The sequence below is a fragment of the Oryx dammah genome, unplaced genomic scaffold (assembly GCF_014754425.2).
Source record: "Oryx dammah isolate SB20612 unplaced genomic scaffold, SCBI_Odam_1.1 HiC_scaffold_3, whole genome shotgun sequence".
Taxonomy (NCBI): Eukaryota; Metazoa; Chordata; class Mammalia; order Artiodactyla; family Bovidae; genus Oryx; species Oryx dammah.
This window is the reverse complement of record NW_024070187.1, coordinates 112,748,361-112,771,020: the sequence shown is the minus strand read 5'-3', so window position 1 is coordinate 112,771,020 and position 22,660 is coordinate 112,748,361. Positions and strand designations below refer to the sequence as shown.

General features: G+C 52.0%; 1 protein-coding gene and 1 long non-coding RNA gene across 3 annotated transcripts in view; both read left to right on the top strand.

The window, feature by feature from the left end:
* The window catches only part of AFAP1 (actin filament associated protein 1), a 147,012-nt gene that overhangs the window by 87,237 nt on the left and 37,115 nt on the right, over window positions 1-22,660 (top strand). For both annotated transcript variants that reach the window (XM_040237602.1, XM_040237603.1), the window contains exons 7-9: window positions 9,241-9,336; window positions 10,880-10,961; window positions 17,254-17,403. In XM_040237602.1, the coding sequence (XP_040093536.1) occupies window positions 9,241-9,336; window positions 10,880-10,961; window positions 17,254-17,403 (328 nt within the window). The remainder of the gene's footprint in view (window positions 1-9,240; window positions 9,337-10,879; window positions 10,962-17,253; window positions 17,404-22,660) is intronic.
* On the top strand, window positions 5,613-8,061 carry LOC120861797. The gene is made up of 3 exons (XR_005720608.1): window positions 5,613-6,548; window positions 7,546-7,551; window positions 8,050-8,061. It is a non-coding gene; the product is annotated as an uncharacterized LOC120861797 (long non-coding RNA).

Genomic DNA, 22,660 nt, shown 5'->3' with positions numbered 1-22,660 from the left:
AAATAGCTCCTTTCAGCTTTGATGGGAAAAGTCTTTATTTCACGTTAACTCTTTGTGGGAAGTCAGCCACTGCTTGTATCAGTTGCACCTTTGAGTGTGACGTGTCATTTTTTCCTGTGTCTTCTTCTGAGATTTGTTTAATCTTTGCTTTTGATCAGTTGACGATGCTGTGTGTGGGTGTAGCTCTGTAGGTTTTCGTCTTTCTCAGTGCTTGCGCTTTTTTGTTGCTCTGTGGGTTGAGGTCTTTCAACAGGTTTGCACCATTTGGGGCCATATCTCTTCAAGTATTTTCCTGCCTCGTTTTTTTCTCTCTTCTTGTATGTGTTAGGTCACTTGGAGTAGCCCAGGAGTTTTTGGGTACTCTGTTCTCTTCTCTTCATTCTCCCACGCATTTAAGTTTGGGTGGATATTTAGCTTTACCTCTCCTCAAGTTTCCTGGTCCTTCTCTCCTCTGTGTTTAGTGTGCCTTTAAGCCCATCTAATGAAGTATGTATCGTCCCATGGTTCATTTCTAGCATTTCTTTTTTTAAAAAGAAATAGTTTTCATCTCTCTTCTGAAATTCCCTGTCTCTTCACACGTGTTGTATGTCTTTTTCATGATCTCTTTTGACTTCCTATCATAGTTATTCTAAAGTCTCTTGTAATTTTAATGTTTGATTCATCTCTAGGACTACTCGTATCGAATTTATCTCTTGAGTTTACATCCTATTTCATGTGCTTTGTGTAAAAGAACAGTAGAGACAGAAGTAAAGACTATTTCCTCCAGAGAGGGGTGTGTCCCTTCTGTTTGCTGCTCATAGGTGGGCTGCCTCGGTCTCCCCTGCAGTGGAGGCAGCAGCATCTGGACTTGGGGGGCTGCAGCTTCACTTTGACTTACTTTGCGACTGTTGTCGCATGTTTTCAGGGCTGGATCTGGAATTTTCCATCAGCGTGCCTCAGGTTCTGAGCTGTCGTGGGAGTCTGGAGCTCTCTGTGTGCTACAAACACACAGCAGTGTTCTGGACCACCTTGCTTTCCTTTTTGGCTTGATGAAGGCTGGCTCTTTGGTTTGCTGGGGTCTCCTCTGTTCTGCAACTGTGCCTCTGGCCTCCCATGCCTTGGGAGAAATCTTTCTATCCTGGTGTGTCTCTAGCTTTTGCAGGTTGGCTTCCTTGTACTCTGGGAAAGCCCAGGTCTCTCTGGAGGAGGGGATCGTCTTCACTGCTGCTGTGAAGCAGCTGCCTTGCACTTGGCCAAAGTCCCGTGTGTCTCAGGGGACATCCCTGAACTCAGCTTCTTTGGCTGTAGCCTTCCTGGCTGTTCTTACACACTCAGGACAGAAGCAAGGGAAAGAGGTGGCAGGTGGGTATAGACTCGTTCTGTCATTGCGTCTCCTTGACTTTTAAATGGTTATGCCAGCCTTCATGTGGCTACTTGGCCTTCCCTGGTGGCTCAGCTGGTAAAGAATCCGCCTACAGTGCAGGAGACCTGAGTTCGATCCCTGGGTTGGGAAGATCCCCTGGAGGAAGGCATGGCAACCCACTCCAGTGCTCTGGCCTGGAGAATCCCATGGACTGTATAGGCCATGAGGTCACAGAGTCAGACAGACACGACTGAGCAACTTTCACTTCACTCAGTCATGTGGCTGCTAGAAATTTTCTGGTTTCTCCTCCACCTCTCTGTGGCGGGTCCCCTCCTCCTGCTGTTCTGCCACTTGTGAGGCAGCTGGGGTCACTTCCTTCTTAAGAAGGACTCTTGACTTTTGAGAACTTATCTCACTGAGGCTTCTTTGTATCCTCAGTGCTTTAATGAGTTAAAAAAATGCTACAAGTTTTTTTAGAAAACATTATCCACACTGCTTTGTCAAAGTGAGAGTGATGGCCTATGTGCCTGTTTTGTGGCAACAGAGGTCAGGAGACCCTGTGCTGTGTTTTTATTCCTCAGTCTTGCCAGAAGTTTATCCATTTTATTAGTTCTTTCAGAAAAATTCCACTGTTGATTTTTCTCTATGGTACTATTGCTTTCTATTTTATTAAGTTCTCTTCTTTCACTTTGTTTTGGCTTGATTTTCTACAATTATCCCAGTTTCTTGAATAGTATACTTAGATAATTAATTGTTGCTGCTAAGTTGCTTCAGTCGTGTCCGACTCTGTGTGACCCCATAGATGGCAGCCCATGAGGCTCCCCCGTCCCTGGGATTCTCCAGGCAAGAACACTGGAGTGGGTTGCCATTTCCTTCTCCAATGCATGAAAGTGAAAAGTGAAAGTGAAGTCGCTCAGTCGTGTCCAACTCTTAGCGACCCCATGGACTGCAGTCCACCAGGCTCCTCCGTCCATGGGATTTTCCAGGCAAGAGTACTGGAGTGGGGTGCCATTGCCTTCTCCAAATTAATTGTTAGCCTTTTACGTATATATATATTTATTTAAAGCTATGCATTTCCCTCTAAGCACAATTTTAGCTACAACCTCTATTTTGGTTTTTTCGTGTCTTTATCATTTAATTTAAAGTATTTTCTAATTTCTGTTGTGAGTCCCCTTTTTAATAATGGTTTATTTGGGAATATATTGCTGAGTTTCCAAGGGCTTAGTGATTTCTTAAAAAATTTACCTGATTGTTTTAAATTTCTAGTCTGATTCCACTCTAGTCCCAGAACTTTGCATGGTTTCACAAAGCAGACGTTTTGTAGACTTGGCTGCCTGCTCGGCACGTGGTCGGTTTCCGTATGCGCCCTGTGTCTGCTCGTGAGGGGTGTGTACTGTGCGTTTGCTGGGGGGCCTCTTCTGTACATGGCTGTTCGACCACAGTCATGAACCATCATGTGAAGATCTTCTACATCCTGACTAATTTATTTATTTTATGACTTACTCCAAGGGAGAGACGTGGGACTATCTACCACTGTGATTATGAATTTATCTATTTGTCTTTATTATTTCCTTCAGTTTTTGCTTAATATTTTTGAGGCTGTGTTCTTTGTTACATACAGAATTTAAATGGCTATATTTACTGGGAGTTAAAACCTGAAATGTCCCTCTTTCAGTCTTTCTCACTTAAAGAATTACTCTCTGATTAATCTCTAGATTAATAATCTTCCCTAATGGTACCTTTTTGATGAATAGAACTTGTTAAATCTGAAATCCACCATATCAAGTCTTTACTTCTATTGTTGTTTGTTGTTTATTTGCTAAATCATGTCTGATTCTTTGTCCAACAGTAACGTGCCAGACTCCTGGGATTTCCCAGGCAAGAATCCTGGAGTGGGTTGCCATTTCCTTCTCCAGGGGACCTTCCCTACCCAGGAATTGAACCTGCATCTCTTGTGTCTCCGGTGTTGGCAGGTAGATTCTTTACCACTGAGCCACCGGGTAAATCCTTTTTTTACTGGTATAGTCAGTGCATTTTGCATCCTGCCCCCCAAATTTTAGCATATCCCAAGTCATCACGATAGAACCTGTGTTTCAAAAGCAGAGACATTACTTTGCCGACTAAGGTCCATCTAGTCAAGGCTATGGTTTTTCCTGTGGTCATGTATGGATGTGAGAGTTGGACTGTGAAGAATTGATGCTTTTGAACTGTGGTGTTGGAGAAGACTCTTGAGAGTCCCTTGGACTGCAAGGAGATCCAACCAGTCTATTCTGAAGGAGATCAGCCCTGGGATTTCTTTGGAAGGAATGATGCTAAAGCTGAAACTCCAGTACTTTGGCCACCTCATGCGAAGAGTTGACTCATTGGAAAAGACTCTGATGCTGGGAGGGATTGGGGGCAGGAGGAGAAGGGGACGACCGAGGATGAGATGGCTGGATGGCACCACTGACTCGATGGACGCGAGTCTGGGTGAACTCCGGGAGTTGGTGATGGACAGGGAGGGCTGGCGTGCTGCGATTCATGGGGTTGCAAAGAGTCGGACACGACTGAGCGACTGAACTGAACTGAACTTCCAGAAGTTTTCTGGCTCTGTCCGTGTAGGTCTCTGACTCATACGTTTTGGTTCTCATGTACAGGATGAGATGTGGGAGTCGAGGTTCATTTTCTTACGTGTGTATGGGTCAGTTGTCTTGGAACCGCTGAAACACCAGTTTCCGCGACGGGAAACCCGCTGGTCGTGCCGCGTGCGAGCCCTTCACTGGCCCCGTGTCCCGGCTCCATAGGTCAGGGCCGCGGTGTCTTGCTCGCTGCGTCTTTAGAGAGAGCCTTGAAATCAGCTGTCACGTGGGTTCCAGCACGGTTCTCTGTTTTTCTAAATGATTAAAAACTTTGAAATCATGTTTTTATGTGTAAAAAAGCCAGCGCTGTCATCCTAGTTTTTAATGTCACCTTGTCAAGGCCACATCTTCGTGCTTGAAGCAGATGTTTTTTCCTTAAAAGAACTGTCATGCAAGGAATGAGGCGTATTAATCTTGATGACAGCCTGTTAGAATGACGGAAGAGTGAAAGGAAAGCCTGGAAATCTGGAGTGTAGTCCAAGAATGCCTTTAACTCACTGTGATATTTTCGGTCACGCAATTTTCCCATTTATCTGTCAAGTGGAAGTAATACTGATCAGAATGATCAAACAGCTAGCATGGAAAAGGTATATAAAAGCCCCCTTAGAATTATAATAAACAGTTATAGGATTCATTGGAATCACTGCTTGGGATTCCTTGTGTGGAATGCTCTAAGAACTCTCTAACTTGAATTACTTTAGAAATCAAGTGCCAAGTTCCCTTATTAGTGTAAACTCCTCTTCTCCCATCCTGTCCTAAGCCTTTCATCCCAGGCCTTCAGTATTTTGAAACATGGCTCCAGTGCGTCACACACTCCCCTCTGTCAGGTATGAGAAGCCCGGGGCCTGTGTTTGGCCAGGACATGACTTGACAGAAACTTCTTCAAGGGTAGCTGCCAAATGCGTTTCTCTCCTTTTGGTCTGCAACTTCCATTACCAGCAACTCTTGCCAAAGTTAACTCTGTGTGTGTGTGTGTGTGTGTGTGCGCGCATGCAGATGTGTGTGTGTGCATGTGTGCGTGTGTGTGCAGATGTGTGTGTGTGCAGGTGTGTGTGTGTGCAGATGTGTGTGTGCGTGTGTGTCTGCAGATGTTGCAAACATGAGCCATCTCGTAGGGGTCAGTCAGAAGACAAGAGCCAATATTCCCAGAAATGGGGTGGTCAGGTTTCCTACAAAAATGTGCAGAGATTGTGTTTCTGAAGATGAGGGTTCAAGTTAAAAGCAAACAAAAAATACCACAGAACATATAACAATTTGTTTTTCTTTTTTTGAAGGATTTGTGATTCTGAACTTGGATTCAGTTCTCTTAAATACTTATTGAACTTCTCTCTAAATGTGGCTCTTTCCAAAGAAGTATATTAATATAAAAACCTCCTTTGCAACTATTAAAAAAAAATAGGTCAATAAACCCTTTATTTGGAATTTCTGAATTAACTCTGCAGGGGCAGCCTGGCAGTACATAACAACCAGAACAGAAAGTTCCATGAAGATATAACCTGAAAGAATCCGACCGTTTGATGAAACCTGTGGAAAGAAAGACTGGCTTCTGCCCCTGGATCTTTTCCGCAGTGTCTTCCTCTGTGCCTGGGAGGGTAGTCACGGATAATTCCTATTGTTAAATCCTTTGGCGATGCTGAGAGGCCACAGGTAATCCCACCAACCCCCTGTGTGCCGGGAGCCGCCTCCATCTGCTCCCTCCGCGGGGACAGTGTAGGTTCAGGAAGGGGGAAACTGAAGGCAGAAGAGGTGCAGTTGGTCTGCACGCAATGTTGTGAGTGTGCAGATCCTGCTTCATCAGCAGAGGCTACCGCGCGTCGGCTGCTCAGTAACTGCCCCAGGCTGCAGGGGCTCAGAGACCCCTCGGCTCCTCAAACCTCCATCTGATGGAGAAACAGGGCCTGGTAACAGGGACAGGGGTGAGCGGAGGGGACGGTCCAGGGGCCAGGAGAGAGTGGTAGGGAGTCAGCGAGGCTGCGGTGCTGGCGATGCAGGCGTGGCTTCTAGCTGATGCACGCTCTCTCTTTTTTTTTAAAGACTTCCCAGCTCCCTGAGGATTTCAGGAATCTGCGTGGAGGACCAGGAGAACTGTCACAAGGCTCTGCTTGCCTCCTGCGATGGTCTAGTCTCTTGCCTTCTGTTTTTCATTCACACCTTTTTGTTTTTTCTCATAGAGAATTTCAAGTCCAGTTTATCTCTTCATTCCCGTCTCTTATTTTTCCTCTCATCAAACTCTTTTTTTAGTTGCTGTTACACGCTAGGCATTGGGAAAACCAGCCTGAGCGAGGCGGAACCCCTTCTTTGAAAATGAGCCCAGCTTTAATAGAGGAAGCAGACCAGCAGGTTCAGGATGCCTTTGACCAGGCCCTGAGCACAGGGTGAGGCAGCCCGTGCCCGTGGAGGCACAGCTGCACCGTGTCCCAGGATGCCCGTGACTGTGCCCTGAGCGCAGCACGGGGCTGCCCGTGCCCGTGGAGGCACAGTTGCACCGTGTCTCACGCAGGACGGTCTGAACAGGCTTCCTGGTCATGTGGGAACCAGGCCGCCCTGGAAGGGTGAGTCCTGTTCAGCCAAGAGGGGAGCATACCTCCGTCTAACTGGAGCTGTGTCGATCCTCTACCTTTGGAAAAAAAGAAAAAAGGAGAAAGAAAAAAAAAGACAGTTGTGTTCTGCATAGAAGCTTTTGCCAGAGATAGATTTCTATAGGTTATGCTTTGTGGAGTTTAGCCTTTTAGTGTGAACTGAGTCCTCAAGACCCTCAGGGTGTGTGTACAAATGGACACGCGTTCCCATCTGTACCACTCGGATGGAGGAAGGGCGCACAGCAGCTGTGTTGCTGAGCTGTTGTGCTGGCCGTCGCTTTGCGTATCGTCTAGGTTGGGGGTGAGGCTCACCAGGAGGCTCTGCCGGGCATCTGGAGCGCACTGGGGGGTGGGGGGTGGGCTGGGATTCAGCCCTAGCTCCTGTCGGACAAGAGCCCAGGAGTTTTCCGTTGCTGCAGTGGCGTCGGCATTGGTGACTGCAGTCACGTCTTCAGTGTGTATGAATACACGTGCAGGTGCTGGCTGAGCACTCAGGGTCACATTTTCTCTTAATCCAACCATAAAGACAAGACAGGTTGTCTTTCTCCAGAGGAAAGAAAAAGTCTCGTCCTTAGATCAAGAGAGCTTGTTCCTTGTCAGCTGAAGGTGTGATAAGCACAAGGACGTGGGGGACTAAAGACTCAGTGCAAAGACAGCAGTGAGATTCGCACAAAACAGCCAAACTGAGGGGACCTTCCCGCCAGAGATGTTCAGGAGGGGCAAGTCACCTGCTTGGTGCACCTTTGCTGGTTTTCACACATGAGACTCAGCAGGGAAACAAAGGCAGCGAGCTCTCTGGGTTTCTTCTCTTTCTTTTTTGCCTGTTTCAGTCTCCGGTGTGGATTTCACCCCCGTTCCTTTTTCATAAAGCAGCTGAGTGGCGGGATGGCTGGAGACACCGTCCCAGCCTCCCCTCAGCTCCTGGCTCTAGTCCCAACCCCAGAGCAAGTCGAGGGAATCTGAGTGTGTCTGCTGGGATCCTGTTGCAGAGTTCCTATACAGATAGCTGGGAGTCTGGCATTGCTGTTTTTCTTTTTTCTTTTTTTTGCTCAAAAGGCACTTGGGTTGAACTCAGGTTTCATCTTAGTTCCAAAAACAATAGTAGACATTTTGAAAACTGTGCCTGCTAGCTCCTCATTCACAGGAGTGTGAGTTGCACCAGGCCAGGAGCTTGTCTATCTTGTTTCTTGCTGTCCTCGGTGATCAGAGCACCTTGTAGGAGCTCAGGGAGGACGGAAGGGATGGGGGTGGCTGTGGGGTGGCTGTGGTCGGCAGTAGGTGGTCCTCACACCTGAGGGTTTGAGCTGGGAGCACTTCCGGAGCTCTCAGCGTCAACAGTACGGGTGCTGGCAGTGATGGTGGTGTTGGTGACCGCAGCCACCGTGTCTTCCTTGTATTGGTACACACGCAGGTGCTGGCTGAGCCATTTTGCACACAGGGTCACATTTTCTCTTAATTCAACTGCAAATACAAGACAGGTCATGTTGACACGCCTTCCTTTGCTAGTGAGGACCCTGAGGTCAGAGAGGGTGTGACTTGGCCACTCCTGATGCGCTTGCCTCGCAGATGGGTCCGCAGGCGCCTTCTCAGACTCTTAGTGCTTATCTTCCCTGCTTCTCCAGACCCCAGCCCCCTCCTGGCTCTGCAGAGCACCTCCCCAGGGGTCCCCTCCAGCCACGCCTGCCCCCCAGTCTCTGCCTTTCTTATAGACACTCCTCCAGGCATCATTTGCTGGGCCATTCCACTCAGCTTTCTCCCTCCCTCCCTCCTGCTCCCTGCTTCTGGGAAGTGTGCTTTCCTGCTTGGCTTCCAGCTTCCGTGTCCACTGCAGCTGGACCCTTGTAGCCACTCACCTCCTTTGGCTCCATCCTGTGTACTGACCGTGTATCTTCCCCGAAGATCTGCCCTGCTTTGTCTCTCCCCGCCCCACCCGAGACGTACCCCCTCTAGAGCCGTGAGCACCAGCCTCAGCAATGGCTCCCGGGGTCCCCTTGGCCTGTCCTGGCCCGTCTCCCCACATGGCACTCTGGGTTTTCCGTAAACTCTTCACGTCTACCCTTTGCACCTCGTTCCCACTGCCTAGAGCCCTTTCTACTAGTTCTTCCCATTGGCCCCGTCCTCTGGCCTTTTAGCTCAGCTTGCATCTCACATGTCTTCCCAGGAAGGCCTCCCTTGGTCTGAATCAGCTGCCCCTTCCTGTTAAAGACTCTTTTCTATGTAGCGTTGGCGACTGTCTTACATCACCTTCATTTCTTGGGCAATACTCCTAGTTTGCCGTGATATCTAACTTTTACTGGAGTGGAAGGCCCATGAGGGCAGGACTCTCGCGTACGTCATTCCCTTCTGTATCCCAGAACCTCTGTTGTTTTCAGGATGGTCTAGACATTTGGCAAATGGTGAGTGAATGCGTGGGGCTTCTCTGGTGACTCAGCCAATAAAGAATCTGCCTGCCAATGCAGGAGACCTGGGCTCCATCCACGGGTGGGGAAGATCCAAAGGAGAAGGAAATGGCAGCCGCCTCCAGTATTCTTGCCTGGAGAATCTCCATGGACAGAATGAATGAGTGAGAGAATGAACAAATGAATGCCTGGCCTCCGAGGCTTAACTCCAGATGGCTCTGACCCTCGGGTTTTCCTGCTGTGCCTCTCGCCTCCCCTTGGACCCTCGTGTGAGCATCTCTGCCATTCTGCACTTGCCACAGGTGGTCAGAGAGATCTGCAGCGGCTGCAGTGGGCCCACCGAGCTGGAGTGCCCTCCTCCGCCGAGCTCCCCGGTGCACAAGGTGGAGCTGGAGAAGGTAAGGAGTGTGCTTCTTTCCAGGACTTAACCTTGCAGCTGATTTAGGCCTTCCTGGAAGTTTTAACAGCACCTCTGAGAATTTCAGCATTTCTAGTTGAAAAACAAAAAGAAAAAAAAAAAAAAAAAACGATGCACCCCTGCTGCGCCTCTGCCTGCCCGGTAGGAAGTGCGGGTCAGCTGCTCCACTGGCCACGTGGTCTTCACCCTCTCCAGCTGTGGATGCAGGAAAGGGGTGTGAAGGTGTCACAGGGTTTACGGTGTTGAAGGCCACCGGTTGTAAGACAGCAGCGTGCGACCAGCGGGCAGCTCTGTGTTCTTCCGGAATACACCTTGTGCTTCCTGAGTGCCCCTTTCCAGAGGCTTATTCCCCACAGACAGGTTACAACCTGCCACGCCTGCTGTTTTTCCCCAGTGGTGTTCTGACAACATCCCCACCACCCACAATCCCAGCTCTTCCTCTCAGCCCATACAGTGAGAAGGAAACCAGCAGTCAGCCGGTAGACTGGGGTAAGACGTGTGCAAAAGACGTCCGAGAGAGGACTTGTGTTCAGAACAGATAAAGAAGTCTCAGAAGTCAGTATGAACCCAAAATCCAATAAGAATACAGATAAAGGTTTTAATAGATGTTTCCCTAAGGATGATGACCCTTCAGGGTTCCTTGGACAGCAAGGAGACCAAACCAGTCAGTCCTGAAGGAAATCAACCCTGAATATTCACTGGAAAGACTGATGCGGGAGCGAAGCGCTAGCACTGTGGTCGCCTGATGGCCACAGTTTGCCCGTTTGTGCAAAGATCCAGTTTCCGCGGCGAGTCCCGCTTCCTCCCCGCTTCCTCCCCGCTTCCTCCCCGCTTCCTGCCCGACCCGCTTCCTCCCCGTTTCAGTGGCCAGCCCAGCTTTCTGCCTCGTTTGCAGCGAGCCCCGCCTCCTGCCCTGTTTCCCCCGCTTCCCGCTTCCCGCTTCCCGCCCCGTCGGTCCCTCGGTCTGTTGGTGGCGTGTCTCCCAGGAGTGTCCTGAGCCCTCCCTGTTGACCCCTGCCCCGTGGACAGTTCCTTTCCGTCAGCTCTTGTAGCCAGGGCTCTCTAGAGAAACAGAAGAGTCTGTATGTGTATGTATACGTACACATATTTTATATGTACTATAAAATATAACTTAAATATAAAATAAAATTCTACATGCAAATGAGAGACTCATTGTGAGCAGCTGGCTCAGAGGATTATGGAGCCAGGTTAGGATGGTGTGGCTTGGTGAGGGAGATAGTTTATGTACTCCTGATATTTTTTCAAAATTATTTGCCAGAAAAAGTGATGTAGCATGTGTTAATATAAGCTCAGTGAGTTTTTCCTTTGTTCTTTTGATGTTTTTAAAGCTTTTGTGGCAAACCAACCAGATAGTCTGTGTTCTAGCCTCCCTAACCACCTCCAGATTATTGGAATGTGGCCCACGTTTTCTTTCATTTTTGAGATAACATATGGCTGATCCATGATACATCACTTGGTCAGTGTGGCCATGGTAAGGTAACTTAATCTTTTTATCCTCACAGAAACTGTCTTCAGAGAGACCAAGTTCAGACGGTGAGGGTGTTGCAGAAAATGGAATTGCTATGTGTAATGGAAAAGAACAAGGTGAGTTCTGCTCATGCCAAAAATATATAAACCAAAAAAAAAAAAAAAATCTCCAAAACAGAAACATGACAACTGGGTCTGTAATTCCCGATCGTGTAGGAAATGCCCTCAGTAGTTTAGTGATACAAGTGTCATCGTCCCGTGTTACACAGACGGAAATCCAGAGGTTAGCACTGTCTCTCCGGGTCTTCATTTTAATGCCGCCAAGCCTTGGTCTAGGCTTTCTCTTTTTGTTTGGGTATGTTCCCTGCATGAATTTACTGTATTTTTTTTGTGTGGGGTTGGGGGGGTGGGTGCTGTGCCTCTTGCCTTATGGGCTCTTAGTTCCCATCTGAACCAAGATTGGCCCCTGGCAGTGAAGGCTCCCACGTTCTAACCACTGGGCAGCCAGGGAACTCCTTGGTCCTCGTGTTTTACTCACAGCAGGCTACCTCCTCACCTGATTTATCACCGGGACAGATTTGCATCAGGGGTGGGGTGCCAGCATCTCGCTGGGAGACGTGGTTGGGGGGCAGGGGCATCTCTTGTAAGTGGGATAGTGTAGTGATTGTCCTTTCGCGTGGCCTGGCGTCTTCAGGGCTCATCCCCGTTGCGGCAGGCACAGGACTCCCTTGTTGAGGTTGGATAGAATTCCCTTGTGTGGGTGGACCACGTTTCCTTCTCTGTTCATTCACCGATGGACATTTGGGTGGCCTCCACCTTTTGGCTATTGTCAGTAATGCCACTGTGGGCATGGGGGTGCAAATACTGATTTTTGTTTTCCCTAAAGTCAGCTTTATAAAGGTGTAAGTCACACATTGTCATATTCAGCCTTTTTGGCATATGACAGACACATACATGTAATCTGCATCGCAATCAAGGCGTAGAACACCGCTGTCACCCCCAAGATGTTCCCTGGCAACCACTGACCTGTTTGCTGTCCTGGAAGCGGAATCACACAGGGTGCAGCCTCCAGCCTCCCGGGTCTGGCTTCTCACTCCATGTTCTGCGATTGGGGCGGACCCACATGCTGGGTCAGTCGTCCGTTCTTTTTCTAGTCTGAGAGGATTCCAGTCTGGACGGACCAGTCAGGTATCCACTTCCCGACTGCAGACTAGCTGGGTTGTTTCCGGGTTTGAGTGGTTTATGAGTGAGGCTGTTGCAGACGTCCATAGCAGGCTTTTGTGTGAGCATGTAACGTCTTCATTTCTTTGGGCTGGTACCTCGGGGCGGGGCTCGCAGCTGCCGGCACTCATGCCTCCTCACCAGCCTTCTATTGTCATCTTTGTTTTCTTCTTTTTACTTTGGCCATTTTAATAAGTACTGTGTAATTGTGCCTTTAGAATGCATTTTCCTGTGACCAACAATGTTGAACATTTTAAAATATTTTTTTGCCAACTGTATTGTCTTTAGTTGTTCAGTCACTCAGTTGTGTCCAGCTCTTTGCGACCCCGTGGACTGCGGCACGCCAGGCTTCCCTGTCCGTCACTATCTCCTGGAGCTGCTCAAACTTATGTCCATTGAGTCAGTGATATCACCCAACCATCTCATCCTCTGTCGCCCCCTTCTCCTCCTGCCCTCAGTCTTTCCCAGCTTCGAGGTCTTTTCCTATAAGTCAGCTCTTCACATCAGGCGACCACAGTGCTAGTGCTTCACTCCTGCATCAGTCCTTCCAGTGAATATTCAGGGTTGATTTCCTTCAGGACTGACTGGTTTGGTCTCCTTGCTGTCCAAGGGACTCTGAAGAGTTATCATCCTTAGGGAAACATCTATTAAAACCTTTATCTGTATTCTTATTGGATTTTGGGTTCATACTGACTTCTGAGACTTCTTTATCTGTTCTGAACACAAGTCCTCTCTCAGACGTCTTTTGCACACGTCTTACCCCAGTCTACCGGCTGACTGCTGGTTTCCTTCGCACTGTATGGGCTGAGAGGAAGAGCTGGGATTGTGGGTGGGGGGAATGTTTTCCCTGTGCACGGCCAGCCCCGTCTCTGCTCCCCATGAGCGGTTCTGCCCGCCCGGCTCTCCACACTCTGTCGCTGGGGCCGGGGACTGATGCATAGACGTCTCCTGGCTCAGAAAGGAAGTCGCCGTAAACCGAGGAGCAGTCCACACCAGTAAGAGTCCTGGAGCCCAGATCGTCTGGGCTGTTTTGTTGTCACGGTCTACCCCGAAGGGTCACGACCTCTGCCTCGGCCCATGAGGTTCTCTGAGTCTGTTGTTTCTGTGTGTAATTTTAGTTCTTTGCGTCGGAAGTTGTTCGGTGGAAGGTATCATCTCTGGCTTCACAGGGCACATTATATGTTATCACAGCCGGGAAAGCTATCTTTAAGTTCTGCCCTGAAATGGGACAGCGTACAATCTCAGGGTTCCTGTTCAGACGCCGAGGCTGAGTGGGCACTGCTGTGGCTGGCCTCTTTCCTTGTTTGCCATTTCCTCCCCTAGGGTCCCTGCCTGAAATTAGGTTCTGCAGAATGGTATCGTATGTCTGGACATACAGGTCAGTGCCTGTGTCTGCATCTGACGATCTCGTTTCCTTTTAACAGGACCAGCCTTCTCTGCTCTGTCAAGGTGACCTTGGTTCAGACACTTCTGCCTGGCATGGAACTTTGCATATAGTCAGACCCCCAGTGGATAGCCACTGAAGGAAGCTAATAGCTTAAGTACATCCTGACCTGCTCCCTGAGCTTTTATCCTTGCTGCACACTCTTGGCCAATTTGCACTTGAGAAATTCCAATAAAGCCCCTTTGATCCCAGCCCTGTCTCAGCTCAGACAGATTTCTCTGCGGGCTGCGTGGAAGAAATCCCCAACTCCTGCAGCTTCTCCGGAATGTTAGACTCTCAGCTGAACACAGACACGAGCCAGACTCTGTGACCAGAGCCACAGAGATTGACTCTAAACTCTGGCTTCTTCTTTCCAGGTGTCAGGCCCCGGCATATAATGAACCAGGATGGTGTGATTTTGGGTAAATTAGTAAGAGTTGCTACTGATATTCCAGCTGACGTAAGGAAAGAGAATTGAGTCCCTGGGGCTGATCTGTGTGGAAGCAACGGTTGTCCCTAACTAGTCCTGCACACGTTTACCATTTAATCACGGGCTAACGAGTCTGTTGGTGGACTCAGCAAGTGCTAAGTCACTTCAGTCATGTCCAGCTCTCTGCGACCCCATGCACTGTAGCCTGCCAGGCTCTTCTGTCCATGGAATTCTCCAGGCAGGAATACTGGAGTGGATTGCCATGCCCTCCTTAGGGGATCTTCCCAACCCAGGGATTGAACCCACATCTCTTAAGTCTCCTGCACTGGGAGGTGGGTTCTTTACCACGAGCGCCACCTGGGAAGCTCCCAGGTGGCATTAGTGGTAAAGCAAGTGAATAGTCTGATGGTATTGCCCCACGTCCCCACTCCTGCCACCTGACTAAACGTCAAAACACCTAGCCTCTCATTGGTGTAGGGTGACAGAGAACTGCCTGGGTTTATGACATTCGTGCTTTAAAATGCTGTTACACGCTGACAGTGCCGACAGTGCTCACCGCCCCCTCCCTGCGCCCTTCCCCAGCTTCACAGTGACGCTGTCTGGACTCTGTCTCTCCTCCACAAGGTCAGTGAGTGCAGAGTCCTGAGTTGTTAGGTTTTTCTTCATAACTGTACTTACTGTGTGAATACCATCCACATATTCTTGTTCTATCAACATATTTTCCCATTCCTACAGCTTTGGCTTTTTCTTCCAAGGATGGCCTCCCTTCTGCTTTTGCAAAAATAAAAACAAAAAATCAATCTATGGGCTTTCAGAGAATTAAAGGTCCTTGCTAACATCTTTTCTTTGTAGTCGAGTCCAGCAAGAGCTTTCCCAACAGTAGCAAATCCTCATCAGATTGGAAGTCCGTCTGACGACTCAGCTTTCTCAGGCATCGCCTAGCAGACAATGACTGATTCACGCTCCCGAGCTTTGCAGGAGGCGCCTTCTGAGCACAGGGTGCCCTCGCTGAGAGGACCTTATCAAAGCTTAGCTTACTGTCTCGATGCTCTTGAGAAACCACGAAGAAGGGTCACCCACCACCGCTTTCACTTTGGGTTTGGTAGAACTGAAATCAGTGGTTCTGGCATTCCAACCAGGGATTCCATGTCTGATGGCAGCTGGGGAGGGGCTGTGCCTTCAGATCAGGAGATGGAAGCAGGTTCCTGGTGCTTTATTTTACAGGGGGTTGTGTGCGGTGGGAGAGCGTAAGGAGGGGTCAGAGTGACCACCCCGTGTTCTGTGTTTCTAACATGACCTGGTCCGTGTGAGATAGCACAGATGTGCTTGTCTTAGTTCAGGCTGCCTGCCGTAACGAGATGCCACAGACCGTGCGGCTTAAACAAGAGATGCGTTTCTCACAGTCCTGGAGGCTGGAAGCCCAGGATCCAGGTGCTGTCAGTGTTGGCTGCCAGTCGTGGCCCCCTTGCTGGCTTGCAGATGGCCATCCCCTCACTGGTCCTGAAGTGGCCTTGCCCCCATCCCATGAGGACGCCAATCCTGTTGGACCAGGGCCCCACCCTTAGACCTACCTAACTGTCAGTGCTTCCTGAGGGCCTCGTCTCCAAATACAGCTGCACGGAGGTCAGGGCTTCCCCACGTGCGAGGCGTGGGGAGACGCAGGCATTGTCCATTGTGCCGTTCGCCCTGTGGTGTGGCTTCTTGCTCAACCGCACCGTGACTCCTCCTGCCCTCAGATGCTGTTAACTGTCCTTTCTTCTTGGAGAGGAAATCAGGGTTCAAGCACAGGGACTGACCTCAGGGACCTCCCTGAGCTGGGGCGGGGAGCGGGGAAAAGGGGCACGGAGCCCAGAGGAGGATGGGCCTGGCCGTTCCGCACGTGGGGTGGGTGGCAGAGTGGAACCTGGAGGGGGTGGGCGGCCCTGTGCCCCACTGAGCAGCCAGCGTTGGGGAAGGAAGTAGTGAGTGCCTCCACTTGTAGAGGGCGGATGTAGCAATCAGGCCGATGGTTTATAAGCTCACCTCCGCGTCCTCTTTCTCTGCTGATCCTGTGTGACTGTGTGCTCCGTCACTGGGCAGAGGGCCACTGAAGGAATTCTTGACTTTTGTTGCCTTTGCAAAGGGTCTGTGCCGCCCTCTGGGTTGCAAATGGTTGGATGAGGGGTCCTCCTGGAGAGGCCTGGGAAGGGGCTGTTGGGAGGGGTCTCAGGAGTCAGTGATGGCGTCTGGCCTTGAGGCCCTGGGGGCCTCTGGGGCCCTCCCAGCTCATCCACACAGAGCGAGGCTGTACCTGACCCGCCTGGAGGCTCGGTGTCCTGAGAGGCCCTTGGCTCCAGGATCAGACACGGAATAGCCCCTGGTGACGGCTCACTTCCCAGAAGTGCTATCGGTCCTGGAGGATCCTCTGTGTCCACTCCGGTCTGCACCTGGTCCCTACCCTGTGATTCTGTTGGAGGTTGTGGACCAAATCTGCAGGGGCTGGAGAGAGCAGATGGCTGGCGCGGGTCAGGTACGGGAGAGCAGCCGGCAGCCGGCGCTCAGTCTGCCGGAGGGCCCGGGGCTGTGGTCAGCCAGGCACGTCGGTCCTCACGCACGGCCACTGGGTCTCGGGCCCTGGCCCCACCCGCCATCACTTACCAAACTGTGGATTCAGAGTGGCTAGATCTTCCAGTTTTCCAGGGAAAGTCAGAAGTGATCTTTGTGCAAAACAGTCATGAGTTTTATGCGTACAACTGAGCCCTGCCGGCCAGCAGAACCCACGGGGCTGGGGCTGGGATGCGAGCCCGACAGGTCGGCGAGGGGCTGGCCAAGGCTCCCTGAGGACCGCCCCCTCCACCTGCCGGACCGCGCCCCGTGCCGCCCAGGATGTGGGCGTCCAGCCTGCCTTCTGTCCCTTCCGGCGCCACAGGCTCTGCGAGCGCTGACGCTCTTCCCGCCCAGACAGCTCTGCCCCGGGGTTTCTGCACAGACGCCGCCGTGTGTTCAGCTCCTGTGCTTCCCGACCGCTCGGTCCTTCTGCCGCGTAACCCTGCCTCAGGTCTACAGAGGCCTTGCCATCGTGAAGCCTCCCCCAGGGGTGCGTGAGGGTGTGTGCACGTGTGTGTGAGCTCGTATGTGCGTGTTCAGCCCCCTCTAGAACACAAGCTTCCTGGGAGCTCATGTTTGTGCTGTGTTCTCTAGACTCTAGAATCACAGACACAAAGCAGGTACTCGATGAGTGAAAATTCAGGGAAAGAAAGTTGGCCACGATGCATGCTTTATTTTGATGGTTTTTTTCCCCCATTAAAGTCTACCATTGAAACATGCCTTTTTGTCATCATCTTTTTTCTTCACAGTTAAGAGGAAAAAAAGTTCCAAATCAGAGGCCAAGGGAACCGTGTCTAAAGTCACTGGGAAAAAAATCACCAAGATCATCGGTTTGGGAAAGAAAAAGCCGTCGACGGACGAGCAGACCTCCTCAGCAGAGGAAGACGTGCCGACGTGTGGTGAGACAGGGGCGGGGCCTGCGTCACCAGATCCCGCCTCCCTGAGCACGGGGGCGGGGCCTGCGTCACCAGATCCCCTCCTCCCTGAGCACGGAGGCCCTCTGCGACGGCCTCTGTACTGCGTTCGTCTGAGTCTCATTGGTTGGGATTGTGATCGGTTAAGCTGGGGGCTGCCGTCTATGGGGTCGCACAGAGTTGGACACGACTGAAGCGACTTAGCAGCAGCAGCAGCAACAGCAACAAGCTGGGGGAACGGATTACACTTTCACTGCTATTTTTTTATTAAATTTTTTTTTTTTTTTACCGCTTATTAATGAAGCCCTTGCAAGGGTTTGAGATGATCTCTGAGGTTCTCTCAAGATGAAAAACAGAGTCTCTGTTTGATCCCGTGAGGCTCTCCCAAATTCCTTTTAAGCGACTTTAGAGGGAAACATGTACGTGTCTGGTCGGCCAGCAGAGGCGTTTCAGGTGTGTAAGAACGTTTACACAATCCCCAGCGGCTCCCCGCTTAGCCTGAAGTCCTGCAACTCAGCTTGCAAGAGACGCTCTGCGCCTCAGACTCAGTCGGGCTGGCTGACCCCCCTCCCCTCACCAGTCTTGGTCCAATAAGAGGTCTCTAGGCAGCCCTTGTTGTCGAGGCCGGGGAAGCACCAGGGAGCTGGTGGTGCTGGCCGAGACTCCCCTACTGCCCCTGCTTGGCTGGGCCAGGGCACGGGAGAGGAAACCACGTCCGGTCTAGTGGCAGAGGGCTGGCCTGAAGCAGGGAGTCACAGAGACGAGTGTGTGACGACCAACTTGTGGTCACAGACCCGAGGGGATCCAGGTCAGCCACGGGAGAGTCTGGCGGGGACGCGGCCTAGATGGGGCGATGTCGGGGACCACCTCCCTGCAGAAGTGGGACTGTCCGTGCTCGCTGTTCCCTAGGCACCACGCTCCCAAGTTAGGCGACTCTTCTAAGCGGAAAGTCTTCAGAGGCTGAAGGATGGGTACTTGCTCTTTAAGAAAATGGGGAGCGGGCCGTGCTTTTCAGTGGCCGGGGCTCATGGGCCACTGTCCGTCGGTGCCAGCGCTACGATGCCTGTGTGCATGCTCCCTGTTCCACACCTCTGTCCCCCTCTGGCCGAGCCTCTCCTGTCCAGGTGTCGGGTTATGTGGGGATGCCAGGAAATAAACAGCTCTTAGATGCTGCCCATTGGTGCCCAAGTTGGGCCCCCCGCACACAAAGATGAATTTATTGAGCTGATATCCCATCCCAGGGCGTGGCTTGTGCTGAGAGGGCGGTGTGAGCCAGAGCCGTGTTGGTCGGGAGGAGGGGTCGATTGTGGAGTGCGGGGCAGGTAGACTTGGGGTGGGGGTGCCTCTCGAGGCGAGGGCAGGGTGGGTTCACAGCTTGCCCCTGGCTTTCACAGGCATGGTCCTGAGAAGTCGTGGCACACAGGAAGCCCCGGGCCATTGTGCAGAGTGCGTGTGGAGCGAAAGACAGCAGGCAGGCAGTGGTGGGGCCTCGCCGGGTGGAGGCGTCACCTTGGGGAGGCCCCTGTGAAGCAGCCGTTCGTGAGTTGAGCTGGGAGGGGAGCCGCCCCTTTTGTGACCCCCAAAAGGAGACCAGGGGTCTGGGAACGCCTTGCACACAGAGGTTCTGAGCTTGGCTCTTGTCAGACAGTCGAGTCACAGAAGCGAGTGCACTGACCCACGTTCTTTGCATGGAGCACAGCTGCCCTGCAGAAGCTAAGCTGGCGGGCAGAGCTCTCGTGGGAGGATGCAGGGAGGGGGCATTATTGATGCCAGGGCCGTGCCCTCTGCCTTCCTGGAGCAGCTCACAGCCCTGGTGGCTGGGCTGGTTTCCTCTTACATTGCCTCTGGAACCATGATGGGAGTTCGGGGTTAAGGTGGGAAACAGGAATTCTCCAACAAAAGGGGATTACTGTTTTAGCTTTGTTTTTTGTTGTTGTTGTTCTCAAAACTGCTCTAGGCTAGTGAAGGAAAGAGAGGTTCTTTCATGAGAAACGTTGGTATAGAAGGCGACTTGGCCACTTGAGCTCCAGGCTGCTCGCTGTGCGGGAGGACGCTGAGCTGAGGAAGGCTGTGGGGGTCGCCTTAAGCCACCCAGGGAGCTGGGGGCAGGACAGGGCTGGCCCGCGGGCCTATCTTGCAGCCCAGGTCTGCTGCGCCCCCTCCTGTCCCTCTCAGGGCTTGCTACCTTCGTGACTTTTGTTAGCCGCTGGGGGCCGCGTGCTGGACGGCGCAGTCGTGTTGAGGCAGTCGTGGGGGTCTGTAGCTCCCTGTGGGTTTCCACCAGGCTCTGAGTGGACACCTGTCACCTGTATGAAGGGAACACCCTCTGTCCACATGGTCTTAAAATGATCATCCAGTTCTTGGCTGGCACAGGAGAGGACTCTGCACAGAAACCCAGGGGCAGGGTGACTGTTCGTGATGTTAGAACATCTGCAAGGCCTCAGGCAGGAGAAGCCGCTGGATGAAGGCTCCCCGCCCATCCTGCCCTTGGAGACTCCACAGCTGCTCTCCTTGCCAGCAGGAAGGGTGGGGCTGCTCTGGGGACAGGGTACACTCCCAGGGAGTGGGCGACTGGGAGCTGAATTGAGATCTCTTCCCTGGCCTCCGGGTGCACCAGAGGAATGCCTGCAGGTAGGAGAGGGTTCTCTGCAGGTCCACACAGCCTGGCTGGCCGCGCCCCCACCCCCCACCGGCTCTGCCCAACCCGCCCAGCTCTCCCTCCCCCTTAGTCGGTGGGCACTATGCCAGCATTAGCCAGGTCTGCTCTACAAACAGTCACTCAGCCGAGCTGGTCCAAGACAGGCACATGGGCCCCTGAGCAAAGACGGCCGTGTCCTTTGTTTGCCTGTCTCCAGTGCTCAGGGTCCCAGCGTTGTCCTCACTGTGTAAGCTCAGCTGTGGTTCCCAGGAGATGTGCGTTTGGCCTCTTTCTTCTCCACTCCATTTCTGTCTGTCTAGGCCAGCCCCCCAAGCCTCTCAGCTGCCCACCTTTTCCTCCTCTGGACCCCTGCAGGCCACCCAGTGGGAGTTTTGAACCCTTGGACTAATGACACTAATTGCGTCATCCTGTGCTGAGTCACCTCAGGGCCTCTGACAATCTTGTCTCAGTTGGATTTTCCACCTTTTCCCTCTAAGTTACTAGATGAAGATGCAGGTTGAATTTACCCCCCTGCCCCCACTTTTGTCCCCAGCGTCAAGCAAAGAGCCTGGGATATAGCACCTCAGTAAACACTTGTAGAGTGAATGATTACCGTAAGCAAATTGCAACTTCTCTGAGCCTCAGGTTCCCTTCCTGTGAAATGGGCTTATACTTAAAATTACTTTGTTTTCCTTAAAATTGAAGATAAAATTATGAAACATTAGGCACAATGCCTACTTCACAATTTACGCTTAGTAAATAGTCTCTATTATTCATTTGTTCGCCTGAGAAAAACCTAAGCATGCCGACATAGCCAGATGGATGACTGACACAGATAATGTCTACACTAGGAATAGAGAAACTGATGAAAGGGAAGTTCCTTAGGTGCCAGGATGGAGGGCTTCCTGGAGGCAGTGTAACCTGGATAATTTGGAAGGATTTCCTGGTTATTTCTCAGGCCCCTCCCAACTCTAATGTTTGGTGATTCTGATGTTTTCAGCAACAGAGTTGTCGGTGAATGTGCAGGAAGGTTATATGTCTCACTTTTTATCGTAATCCAGGCACAAAAGATCAGGCGACATTCAGTGGCGGGGGAGGGGGGCGGGAGGCATTCTTGGCGTCTGTCACCACGTCAGGGGCGTCTGGAGCTCTTGGGCCCGTGTGCCCACTGGAGGGTATGCACTTGGGGCGGAGGGAGGGTTCTGGCGTCAGTGTCTGTGGGGCCAGGGTCAACTGTCGGCAGCGTCTGGACGTCTGGTCTCCCCTCCCGCCCTCCCGCCCTCCGCTGGCAGCCCTTGTCGCTCCTCGACTGCCCTGTTCCCCTCCACCAGTCACAGATGGAGGCCTGCAGAGATGAGGGGAGCAGTGAAGTCCCCACAGACGTGTGCCCATAGCACAGAGAGCCCCTGGGCAGCACCACCCTTCCCCGTCCTAGAGCAGGAGGCAGTGGACACTGGGCCCCTTCAGCCAGGCCTCCCTGCCTGCCCTTCTGCAGCGGCTGGGACTCGGGAGCCGCCTGGTCCACACACAGCGGGATGCGTGGGCCCCTGCAGCTGTCCCCTCCTCCTGAGCCCGAAGCTGTGCCTGTCGGGTCGGCCTCAGGCCATCATGGAACCGTGCGCACGCTTACCACCACGCTCTTGTAAGAAGCCTTAAAGAGTTCTTTCTTCAGGATTCGGAGCAAAGATAGTCTCAAAACATCAAACAGAACTTTGCAGATTGTTCAGGCACAGTAACTTCTCACCAAGACATGATAAGTGGGAACAAACGAGCAAGAAAAATCAAAGGATTCTGGCATTGCTTTACTGGCAGGGCATTGAAGTGACCAAGGCCAGCCTGTGCCCGGCCTGGCTGCCCCTTGGTGCCCCCTGGTGGCGGGTGTCTGCTCGGGCTGACCGTCTCGGGGTGGCCGGGTCCTGTGTTGGCAGCGATCCCGTCACAGACTGGCCGTGAGTGTGTGTGCATGTGTGTGTTCTGTGTGTGTGTGCATGTGCTGTGTGTGTGTGGTGGTGGAGTGGGGGGTGGCAGCGATCCCGTCACAGATTGGCCGTGTGTGTGTGTCTGTCTGTCTGTCTGTCTGTCTGCCTGTCTGTGTGTGTGTGGGGGGTGTGTGTGTGTGTATGTCTGTCTGCCTGTGTGTCTGTGTGTGTATTGTCTCTCTGCCTGTCTGTGTGTGGGGGGGGGCGGTGTGTGTCTGCCCGTGTGTTTGTGTGTATCTGTCTGTCTGCCTGTCTGTATGTGTGTGGGGGTGGGTGGGTGGGTGGGTGTCTGTGGGTGGGTGAGTGTGTATGTGTCTGTCTCCCCGTGTGTGTGTGTATATCTGTCTGTCTGCCTGTCTGTGTGTGTGGGGGGTGTGTGTGTGTGTGTGTGTGTCTGTCTGCCTGCCTGTCTGTGTGTATGGGGGTGTGTGTGTCTGTCTGCCCGTGGGGGTGTGTGTGTCTGTCTGCCCGTGTGTGTGTGTGTGTGTGTGTGTGTCTGTCTGTCTGTCTGCCTGTCTTGTGTGTGTGGGGGGGTAGGTGGATGTGTGTGTCTGTGTGTATGTCTGCCTGTGTGTGTATGTGTGGGGTGTGTGTCTGTCTGTCTGCCCATGTGTGTGTGTCTGTG